The sequence below is a fragment of the Onychomys torridus genome, chromosome 11 (genome assembly GCF_903995425.1).
Source record: "Onychomys torridus chromosome 11, mOncTor1.1, whole genome shotgun sequence".
In the NCBI taxonomy this organism is placed as follows: domain Eukaryota; kingdom Metazoa; phylum Chordata; class Mammalia; order Rodentia; family Cricetidae; genus Onychomys; species Onychomys torridus.
Window position 1 is genome coordinate 22,711,968 of NC_050453.1, and position 12,116 is coordinate 22,724,083.

Consider the following 12,116-nt stretch of genomic DNA (forward strand, 5'->3'; position numbering starts at 1 on the left):
TATAAATACTTAGAAAGAATTAAAACCCTTCTTTGAGGCTACTGCCTCTTGGTTTACCAGACACAGGTTCTAGATTGCCAGTTCCACACTCGAATGGTCTGGTCATCTGAGGCACTCAAAATCCAAGGATACTCCTGAAAGACATTTCAGATAGGGTTCTAAACAATTTTGTTCTGTTAGGCCAGAGCCTTGTGCATGCTTGACAAGTATTCTATTACTGAGTTACATCCCCAGCCCTTGTTTTTTCAGACAGGGTCTCACTATGTAGTTTAGGCTAGCCTTAAATTATGTAGTCACAAGTGCCCAGCTTCTTATTTACAGTTGTAGCTCTAGTGTTTAGTAAAGAGACATATACATACTTTCAACCTTTCTATGTGGCCTTGGCTGTTCTGGAACTCACAACGTAGATCATATTGGCTTCACAGAGATTGCCTGCCTTTGCCTCCATGTGCTGAGAGGCATGCGTTTAATGCTAATCCCAGCACTTGAAAGGAAAAGGCAGGTGGATCTCCTGGAGTTTGAAGTCAGCATGGTCTACATTGTGAGTTCCAGGACAGCCAGAACAACACAGTGAGACCCTGTTTCAAAAAACAAAACAAAACAAAACAAAAATCCATGTCCCTAATCCCTACCCAACACCTTTAATTGTTTAAGGAAATAAGTAAACTCAATCAGTAAATACTTGCTTACTTGAATTATAGCACTGAATTATAAGGAGATCTTAGACATGACAGGATTAGACTAAGAGGCCAGGCATCTCTATAACTCACTCTCCGATCTGCTATCAAACCAGACAAATGGCAAGGCATGGTGGCTCTCACCTTTAACCCCATCACTTGGGAGACAGAAGCCAGTGGGTCTCTGAGTTAAGGGCCAACCTGTCTATACAGTGAGTTCCAGGGCAGACATGGCTAAATAAAAAGAGCCCATTGAGAGAGAGAGAGAGAGAGAGAGAGAGAGAGAGAGAGAGAGAGACTGACTCTGACTTGAGAGATTAAAGAAGGAAGAGAGCCTGAGCCTGGCTAAGGGAACAGGTTCCACCAGATCCCCAAAATGTTTATTAGTTCATCCAAATGGTGTGTTACTTTAACCTTCTGGGCCTATCTAATGCTTAACAACAACACCACACATGGGATCAGCCTACTCACTTTTATTTGACAGATCAGTAAACAAAATAAAATCCCTACATTTCTCTATAGAAAAGCAATGACTTCCTCTTAGAATGCACTGGATCCAATTAAACTGAGTATAACCTCAGTTGTCTATCTCTGTCTCCCTAGCATTGGTATTACAACTGTGTGCTACCATACTACCATGCTTGGCTTTTTTTTTTTTTTTTTTAAATATTTTTATTTCTTTTATGAATGTTTTGTCTGCATGTATATCTGTTTCCCACACATATCTCTGGTGCTTGTGAAGGTCAGAAGAGGGCATCGGGTTCCCTGGAACTGGAGTTACAGGTGGTTGTGAGCCACCATGTGGTTGCTGGGAACTGAACCCTGGTCCTTTGTAAGAACAACCTGTGCTCTTAACCACTGAACCATCTCTGCAGCCTCCATGCTTGGCTTTTTACATGGGTGTTGGGGATTGAACTCATATCCCTATGTTAGTGAGGAAGAACTATCCCCCTCAACCCTAAAGCATGGTCTCTTGAGGCTACAGAGACTATTGATGGGAATACAACTCAATGGCAGAGCATTTTGCTGGTATTCACAAGGCACTAGGTCCAATGCCCTGCATGGCAATCAATCAATCAATCAATCAATCAAAAGAATGAAGGAAGAAAGGAAGGAAGGAAGAAAGGAAGGAAGTTAGGAAGGAAGGAAGGAAGGAAGGAAGGAAGCAAAGTAAGTTGGTCAGTTGGTCAGATCAGGTATATAGATTACTATGGAGAAACACATTGCATAATGAAGGTCAACAGCCACTTACATGATGGAAAAATGTGGTACGAATATAATCCAAGTGCCCAAGCAATGTGAAGAGGCAACGCCGAAGTTTATAATTCCAAACCTGGAAAGACAGAAATTCAACCAAAGAATAGGATGTAAACATCTTGAACTTCTGAAAGTCTCATCAGGTTCCTCTTGTTTGCTTGCTGGTTTGAGACAGGGGTTCACATAGCCCAGGTGGTCCTTGCACTTGCTGTGTAGCCAACAATGACCTTGAATTGCTAATCCTGCCTCCAATTCCTGAGTGCTGAGACCCAGTTTTATATGGGGCTAAACTTCAAAAACATTAGGTAAGTATTCCGCTTAAATGAGCCACATCCCCAGCCTTGAAATCTATTCTTGTAGAGATTGCTGCACTATCTTTTACTTTTATTGTAATCAACCTTCAAAGAGCTGCCTACATTCTACTGACTAGCTCACCTAGTATTAAGGTGCTACTATTACTAATAAGCTCCTAACTCGACAATCTAGAGGTTTCTTCGTAGTCTGTATCTTACTCGGACAACTTCATCTTTCCCCAAACTGCCTTCTTCCTTGGCTTTTCCTTGGTTTATCTCCAAACTATAAAATTACTCTTTCCTATACCAATACTTCTTTTCTCCTTTAAGTAAAGTTGGGGTTTAATAAAGATATCTTAATGCAGACTTAAGCACAAGGGATACGAGAAAGAGAGGTTCTCAGAAGAAAGTAAGACACACCCAAGAACGTGAATATAAGCTTCTCAAAGAAAAGTCACAGAATATAAGACATATCCACACATGGGAATGGGCTCAAGGGAATGTTGTCTCTCTTTCTTAGATTATCATTTGTCTATCATTCAAACTATTCCCTGTGCAGCATCTTCTACACTAAGCTTTAGCTCCCTCCTTCCTGCTGACAAATTCCAAATATCTTCAGTGAGTATCCTAGGTACCTCAAGCACATTAGAACCAATATAGGATGATCCATTCTCCCAAACTCCAAAAACTGTACCTACTACAGATTTGTCTTTCCAAGTTAATGACCTGTTAGGGGTAGGGATGTAACTCAGTGGAAGAGTACTTGCCAAAGACACATTGGGCCCTAAGATCAATCCCCAGCACTGAGGAGAAAAATACAGCAATGGTATCTCATTCACCTTTCTTCATCATCCCTCCAACATCCACCATAAACAACCACTGGTTGTTCTCTCTTCTTAAGCTCTCATATTCATCTCCTTCTCTCCATTTCAAATGGTATTGCCTAAGTTCAGGCTCTGTTCACTTTCCACAAGCATTTATAAAATAGTTTCCTCATTGGTATCTATGTCTTTAGTCTTCCCAATTCATCCAATCTTTTCTTTGTTATTATTTGAGTAATTAAAAAAATTAAAATCAATTCAAATCTTATACCACTCCTCTATATAAGCCCCAGTATTGGTTCCACGCTTGTGTAATAACAAAAGAACTCCCAAGCACTGCAAACATACACTCATGATCTCACCCATCTTCAAGCCCCCTCTTTCACCGTCTTTAGATTTTCTCTCTCTAACAGGAACTGGAGAGTCTCAAACACATCAGGCTATGTCATGTCCATCTCTGAACCTGGGATGTTCTTTTCTATTTTGAGTATTTATTATATCATTCACCAAACTATATGTCTTAGTTAGGGTTTCTATTGCTACAATGAAACACCATGAGCAAAAAGCAAGTTGTGGAGGAAAGCGTTTATACTTCCACATCACTGTTCATTATAAAAGGAAGTAAGGACAGGAACCCAAACAGGGCAGAAAACTAGAGGCAGGAGCTGATGCTGAGGCCATGGAGGGGTGCTGCTTACTGGGTTCCTTCCCCTGGCTTGCTCAGCCCACCTTCTTATAGACGCTAGGACCACCTGTCCAGGGATGGCACCACCCACCACGGACTGGGCCCTCCCCCACTGATCACTAAATGAGGAAATGTCTTACAGCAGGATCTCATGGTGACATTTCCTCAACTGAGGCTCCTTCCTCTGATGACTCTAGCTTGTGTCAAGTTGACACACAAAACCATGCTACATGCTATCATTTGAGTATACATTCATCTCTTGTATTAGAATAAAGGCTCCTTGAGAACAAAAGTTACTTTGTATTTATCTATTCAATTTCCACACAAAAGAAGTTTCTGATATATAATAAGTATTCAATAAGTGTTTGCAGGGTAAGTGTTTTGGATAATGTTAGAAGTCTAAGTTCTATAAAATGAATTCTCCCATCTCTCAGTTCCTTAATTCCCAAACCTTACCACATTCTCCTATCCATTATTCCCAGCCGTGACAGATCGCCTGTACCTTAATCTTATAGTCATCTCCTCCAGAGACGAACAGTGGCTGCTGCTTATGGAAGTCAATGCCTCGCACTGGACCTAAGGAAGAAGGCAGGCAGTGTACATTAAGGAAAGTTATCCTGTGTGTGTGTGTGTGTGTGTGTGTGTGTGTGTGTGTGTTGCATGTACAGAGGTCAGAAGACAAGTTGCAGAGCTAATTCTCTCCTTCTACCAGAAGGGCCATGGGGCTGGAATTCAGGTAACTCAGGCTTGGCAGTGCTTGTTTATTACCCTCTGAGGTAATAAACATCTCACTAGGGCCTATTAAGAATCTTTTCCATTTAACAAAAGTACAGACCCATTTTATTTATTTATTTATTTGTTTGTTTGGTTGGTTTGTTTGGTTGGTTGGTTTTTTGGGACAGGATTTCTCTGTAGCTTTGGAGCCTGTCCTGGACTAGTTCTGTAGACCAGGCTGGCCTCAAAGTCACAGAGATTCACCTGCCTCTGCCTCCCAAGTGCTGGGATTACAGGCATGTGCCACCACTGCCTGGCTTATTTATTTATTTTTAAAGGGTTTATTTCTTTATTATGTATACAGTGTTCTGTCTGCATGCCAGAAGAGGGCACCAGGTCTCATTACAGATGATTGTGAGTCACCATGTTCTTTCTGGGAACTGAACTCAAGACCTCTGGAAGAGCAGCCAGGGCTCTTACCCTCCGAGCCATCTCTCCAGCCCAGACCCATTTTTATATATTTACTTTTCATTAGCTTAGGTCTTTGAGGGATACACCACCACGTGGACTCTGTGTCCAATGGCCTTTGCAGGAAGGTTGCTTCAGAATTTGGCATGAACCATGCCACTGTTTCTACAATTGAGTGTCCTTTCCCCAGATCATGTTGGCTTTTGGTTTGCCTCCAGGAGTCATTGTGCTGGTTTTTTTGCACATCGATATCTATATCTATATACACACACACACCACACATATGCATTCATCTCTTTCCTAAGTAGAATTCAGTTTCATCTCGGCCATAAACAACTTCAATTTTAAGAAGAGCTGTGTGTTCTTTGGTTTCAGATACTTCACTATAGCCAGCAAAGATAACCTTGCACCACAGCCTTCCAGACAGATTTGCCTTTTAGAAGTTCTGTACCCAGCAGGCCTCCATAGGTGCCAAGATGGTGGAAAGCCCCAGTAAAATTCTTCTTCTTTTTTTTTTTTTTTTTTTTTGGTGGGGGGTTCTTTGAGACAGGGGTTCTTATTTGGGAATGATTAAATCACCCTATAGGATGATAAATACTCAGCCTTTAAGAAATATCCATCTTCATTACGTGTATGTGCATGTGCACACATGAAGTGATAGTGACGGCCGAGAGAGAGTACCAGGTCCCCTAGAGCTGGAGTTACAGGGGGTTGTGAGCCCTGGATGGATGTGGGGAGGGGACTGAACTCAGGTCCTCTGCAAGAACAGTTAGCACTTCTCACCGAGCCACTCTCTAGCCCCAATACTTATATATTTTAATTTTCCCCTAGAAACTAACTTACCATCATGTTCATCAAACTTGTCAATCAAAGTACACATCCGGTAGTCCCATAACTGGATGACCCCATTGTGTAAACTGGTCAGGATCCAGGGTCTTTTGGGATGAAAACTAAGGCCTGGGGAAGAGTGAAAAAGCAGAAAATTATACAATGAGGTAAGGTCCCTGATGTCTTCTCTTGTCAAGTCTGGTAAAAAAAGAAGAACTAGATTAATCAGAAGCTAGCTATTCCTTCAACATGCTTGATAACTTTTCCTCTAATTTTTTTTCTTTTTTCTTTTTCCTAAAGATTTATTTATTATGTGCACAATGTTCTCCCTGCAGGCCAGAAGAGGGCACCGGATCTCATTATAGATGATTGTGAGCCACATGTGGTAGCTGGGAATTGAACTCAAGACCTCTGGAAGAGCAGCCAGTGCTCTGAACCTCTGAGCCATCCCTCCAGCCCTCCCCTAATTTTTAAAGTATGCCTGTGTAGCCCTGGCTGTCCTGGAACTCACAGAGATCCGCCTGCCTCTGCCTCCAGAGTGCTGGGATTAAAGGGGCACAGCATCACTACCCAGCTGATAAGTAGCTTTTTATTGGATACCAAATACAATAAATCTTATTGTTAGGCATTTCTTTAAACATTGCTGGGCTTTGTTCTGAGGTGCATCTTAGCTGGAACCACCTGACAGATACGACCTTAAGTTTTGTTACTGTGAATCTACAGCTGCCTTTATAGTCTAGGTCTAATTGGAACCACTGCTAAGGGAATACCCACCAGAGGGTCCCTAGAGGGTGTTCAATAATGGCAGGAAATCCATCTCTCCAGCCCCACAAGAAATCTTTGTTTGTCTTATAGGAGCACAGACTATTTTCAGCTTTGTGTGAGCTCCAGGGATAATTGCTCTGCTTTCTCTTTTCATTCTTTATTTTAAAGTTATTAAGATTCATTTTTGTGGGGCTGGAGAGATGGTTCAAGGGTTAAGAGCACTGGCTGCTCTTCTAGAGGTCTTGAGTTCAATTCCCAGCAACCACATGGTGGCTCACAACCATCTATAGTGAGTTATGATGCCCTCCTCTGGTGTAAAGGTGTACATGCAGATAGATCACTCATATACATAAAATAAATAAATCTTTTTAAAAAGGATTTGTTTTTGTATTACTTTTTAAATTATGTGTAGGTGTGTGTCTGTGTGTATGTATGTACACATAAGTGCAGGTACCTATGAAGGCCAGATGTGTTGGATCCTCTGGTACTGGAGTTACAGATGGTTGTGAGCCCCCTGACATGGGTTCTAGGAACTGAACTTGTGTCCTTTGGAAGAGCAAGTGCTCTTAACCACTAAGCCATCTCTCTAGCCCTCAATTATTACTTTTTCTCTTTTTAAAAAAGACAGACCTCACTCTTATGTCTAGGCTAGCCTAAAAATCACAATCTTACCACCTCAGCCTCCCAGTGTTGGGATTATAGGTATGTACAACCACCATAATTATCTCAATTTTTAATACTTTTTTTTTATGTGTATGAGTATTTTGCTTGTGTCTATGTGCACCACATGTATTCCTGGTGCCTATGGAGGTCAGAAGAGGGTGTCAGATCCCCTCTGTAACTGGGTGCTGAGAACTGAACTTGGGTCCTCTGCAAGAGTAGCAAGTGTTCTTAACACCACTGGGCCATCTCTCCAGCCCAACTACCTCTTGATGGTTTTTTTCTTATATCTTTTCTTGGATATTTTTCTCACATGGATACACCTATCAACACTCTAATAAAGGCCTAAGGGAACCATACAGACCTCTAGTGCTCCCCTTTTTCTGGTATTTTTCGAGCATGTTTTAGTCATCTTTGTTGTCCCAACTGCTAGGCATTTGTTCCTCAGCTAGACCACAGGGTTCTTCCCTCTTCTTTCATTACAGCCCAGAATCTCTCTCTAAGCACTAATCTAAACAAACAGAGGTCTCACCCTGTTTATTTCCCTTCCCTAAAGAAATAATTTCCTGTACTCTTCACTGACCAATGTCTGAAACCTTTGTAGTTCTGTTTAGTCGTTCAGCGACTTAAGGCAGGAAAGCAAATCTAGTCCTTGTTACTCCTCCTCCAGGATGAAAAGATGACAAACGAGAAGAAAGGGCTGCTGACAGTTTGAAGTGTGTCCGGGTTTGTAATGCGGCAACATATAAGCACAGGCCTTACTATTTTATGGATATGAAATTATACAATGCTATTTTATAAACCTTTTTCACTTAAATACATGACATAAATCTTTTTACACTTAACGGAAACTCATTTTTTTTTAAAATAACTGTAAGGAACAAAGGCACCAAACTTAAAATTTTTAATTACATTTATTTATTTACTGGTGTATACACATGTCTTTTCATGTGGGTACACACATACCATGGTGCATGTCTGAGGACAACCCATATATCTGTATATATGTGGGCTATATATCGAGACATTGCCTTTAAAAAACTACAACAAACTGGCAGGTGTCAGTTCCCTCCTCCTATCACATGGGCCCCGGGGACTGAACTTTGGTCATCAGGCTTGGTGTAAGAACTTTAACCACTGAGTCAGCTCACTAGTCTAGCACATCTTAAGCTATTTTGGAATTGAAGATTTACTTCAGTGGGAGAGGGGTGGTCACACACCTGTAATCCTGGCATCTGGGAGGCTGAAGCAGAAACAATGTGAGTTTGAGGCCCGCATGGGCTATAAAGCAAGATTTTGTCAAGAAAGAGAGAGAGAGAGAGAGAGAGAGAGAGAGAGAGAGAGAGAGAGAAACAAAAATAAAAACACCTTACTCTTAGAAAACTTGTAAATTTCACCTCTAGTTTCTGGCTATCAAAGGATCTGCTAAAGCTGGGTGGCGGTGCACATGTTTAAACCCAGCACTCAGGATCCCAGATCTCTGAGTTTGAGGCCAGCCTGGTCTACAAAGTGAATTCTAGGACAGCCAGAGGTACACAGAGAAACCTTGTCTCACAAAATAACAACAACAAAGTACTGAAGATACTTTTATATATAATCTACGCCAATCGCCTTAACACTGCTTCAGGCTAGACTTGAAAATGAAATGGCTACAAAATAGAGCATGTACACTGAAAATTTTGTGTTACATGCATTTGTGAGTATATGAATGTGTCTGTGTCCACATGCACAAACGCCATAGCATGTGTGTGTGAGAATCAGCTCTCTCCTTCCATGTGGGTCATGGGGATCAAGGCTGGTAATAGGCACCTTTACCCACTGAGCCATCTTACTGGCTTAGAACATGTACATTTAATGTTTTGTAAATGTCTGGGGGTCTTGTTGTTGTTGATGATGTTTTAGTTTTTCAGAGCTAAGATTTCTCTGTGTAGCCCTGGCTGTCCTGGAACTCACTCTTTAGACTAGGCTGGCCTTGAACTCAGATCTGCCTGCCTCTGTGCCACCACACCCAGCAATGTTTGGGGTTTTGTTTGTTTGTTTTTTTTAGTGAGAACAATGGGAATTTTTTATTTAGTTAGAACATTCAATAGTTTTTCTATAAACCTTCTGGCTATATGATCATGTTGCTAACAATTTACCCAAATAGTACATTAATAAAGATAGAACACTATTCAATAGTAAAAATAAATGACCTACAGATAAATGCTATGTTTGGGAATATTCGATCACATTGTGAACCCCAAGTTAAGTGTTTGGGTTTTTTAAAACAGAGTCTCACTTTGTAGTTTAGACTAGTCTCAAACTCAAGAGATCTGCCTGTCTCTGCCTCCTGAGTGCTAAGACTAAAGGTATGCACCACCACATGTCTTCAGCAAATCCTTTTGAAAGCCAGAAACTAGAGGTCTGCCTGCCTGTGCCACCACACCCATCAATGTTTGTTGTTGTTTTTTTTTTTAAAAAACAGGGTCTCACTTTGTAATTTAGGCTGGTCTCAAACTTGTAGCAACCCTCTTGCCTTAGCCTCCCATGTGCGGGAATTACAGGTAAGAGCTACCACAGCCAACTCTGGTAGCTATTGCTTAGTTGTAAAAACACTGTATGAATATACTCTATTAGCAAGTTTATAAAGGCACCTATTCTGTATGGTGTTTCTTTTATTTTTATGATATACCATTAACACCTTTCTTGTTTTCTTTTGCATAGGTCTCACCATATAGCCTCCAATTCATAGCAACTCTCTTGCCTCAGCCTCTCATGTGCTGGGATTTACAGACATGAACAACAGTGTCCAACTTAGCACTTAAATTTTTTTAAGTGTGTGTGTGTGTGTGTGTGTGTGTGTGTGTGTGTGTGTTGTAGAATATTATTTTAAGGTGAGTTACTTTTGCTTATGTTGCATTTGTTTAACTCTATGAAGCTATGTTTCTATGCCTGTGTAAAACACCTGATGGTCTAATAAAGAACTGGCCAATAGCAAGGGAGGAGAAAGGATAGGCAGGGCTGGCAGTCAGAGAGAATATATAGAGGGAAAAGTCTGGGAAGAAGTAGCCAGAGAAGGAGAAGGACTCCAGGGGCCAGCTACCCAGCTACACAGCACGCCAAAGAATAAGAGTAAGATTTACAGAAGTAAGAGAAAAGAAAAGCCCAGAGGCAAAAGATAGACGGGATGATTTAAGTTAAGTAATGCTAGCAACAAGCCAAGCTAAGGCCAGACATTCATAAGTAAGAATAAGCCTCCATGTGCGATTTATTTAGGAGCTGGGTGGTGGGCCCCCCAAAAGAGTAAAAAACAAACAACAACATGTGTGTCTGTATGGGGGTTATGTGCACATTAGTAGTGCAGGTGCCTGAAGAGGGACAGAAGAGGGTACTAGATCCCATGGAGCTGGAATTATTCGCAGTTATGAGCCACATGACATAGATGATGGGAACCAAACTGTATGAACAGCATGCACTCTTAATCCTGATTCAGCACTTTTCATGAACTGATTACCCCACACCTTTCTACTGACCAAGAAGACATCTAAAAAGAACTAATAGGAAATGAAGACTCATTTCAACTACTCAAGTACTAGAAACTGGTTTTGTTTGTTTGTTTTTAAAATTGTGTTTGGGCACATGTGAGTTCAGGTGCCTACAGAGCCCCGAAAAGGAGATCAGATCATCTGGAGCTGGAGTTGCAGGTGGTTGTGAGCTGCCAAACATGGGAACCTGGAACCAAATGCAAGTCCTCTGCAACAGCAGTAAGTCTTGCTAACAAAGCCGTCTCTCCAGGCCTAGAACCCTTTTTTGGGATAGTGTCTCACTGTGTGGTTTTGACTGGCCTGGCTCACTGTATGCACCATGCTGGCCTCCAACTCACAGAGATGGACCTGCATCTGGCTCCAGGATGCTGGGACTAAAGCCACCACAACTGCACCAAAGATGATGGTTCTTTTCTTTCTTCTTTGCTATTTTGAGACAGGCTCTCTACTTAGCTATGATGGTAGTAGGAATTCTTAATGGTACCCTTTGTGACCAAATTTCTCATGAGACTTAGAACTGCTCAGAATATAGCCTCATATTAAGTAGCCTCCAGTTTTTGAGTTACTGAGTCTGGCCAGGCATTATTATAAACATATTTAATATACTTTCTCATTTTAACTATTTTTGTAAGAGAATGTTAATTACTCTTTATTTTTAAAAATAAGAAAATAGAGATTTAGAGATAGTAAGTATGACGTCTAAGGTCATATAGGTTGTTAGTGGATGTTTCAGAATTCCTAAGCAAGTACACTTGACTCCAAAGAACAAATTCCAAACCACTTCACTATAATGCATTTTAGGAAATATTCCAGATGTACTTTTAACCAGATTCCCGTAGACTTAATTCTCTGCTTTTCTAATTTCAACATTCTGAAAGGGCGTGATCTCAAGCCTTTGTCCTTCAAAAATTATTACCAAAAAAACTGTACATCTGATATTCAAATCTCGTATTTCGTCGAACAATCTTAACAGTCTCAGGACTTTATGGGGCTGTAAGCCCATAGGCAATAAACTCCAACGTTTGCACTGGACGTTGAGATGGGGCAGACTGGCTAATGGAATAGCCAATGCCTGACTCCAAAAAAAGCGACAGAGACTGAGAACCAATCCCCAGAGGTACTCCATATAACATGGTCCTCAAAAAGCATAAAAGTCACAAGGCCCTCAGAACAGAAAGAATAAAAGCCGGAGCACAACCCCTAGCAGAGGGGGATGGAAATAGGAAGCGGGGCGGGCCTAAAGGATCTCCCACAATGCAGGAACCATTTCACGAGTAAATCCAAGTCCCAGCCCTCACTAAGAAGCTCAGACTGCAGAGACTCCACTAGCCCTAACCCGCCTCCCTCGGGTATTCCTCTAGGTTCGAGTGGGCCCAATTCGGTCGGCGAGTCCGCCCCGTCTCTCTTCCCTAGTGACAGCACCG

At 41.5% G+C, this 12,116-nt stretch overlaps 1 protein-coding gene and 1 pseudogene across 1 annotated transcript in view; both read right to left on the reverse strand.

The window, feature by feature from the left end:
* The window catches only part of Copa (COPI coat complex subunit alpha), a 48,157-nt gene that overhangs the window by 35,572 nt on the left and 469 nt on the right, over positions 1-12,116 (reverse strand). The window contains exons 2-5 of the mRNA XM_036203054.1: positions 5,759-5,872; positions 4,236-4,309; positions 1,930-2,010; positions 58-134 (exon numbers count right to left, since the gene is read on the reverse strand). Coding sequence (XP_036058947.1) covers positions 58-134; positions 1,930-2,010; positions 4,236-4,309; positions 5,759-5,872 — 346 coding nt within the window. The remainder of the gene's footprint in view (positions 1-57; positions 135-1,929; positions 2,011-4,235; positions 4,310-5,758; positions 5,873-12,116) is intronic.
* On the reverse strand, positions 4,984-5,556 carry LOC118593231 (annotated as a pseudogene).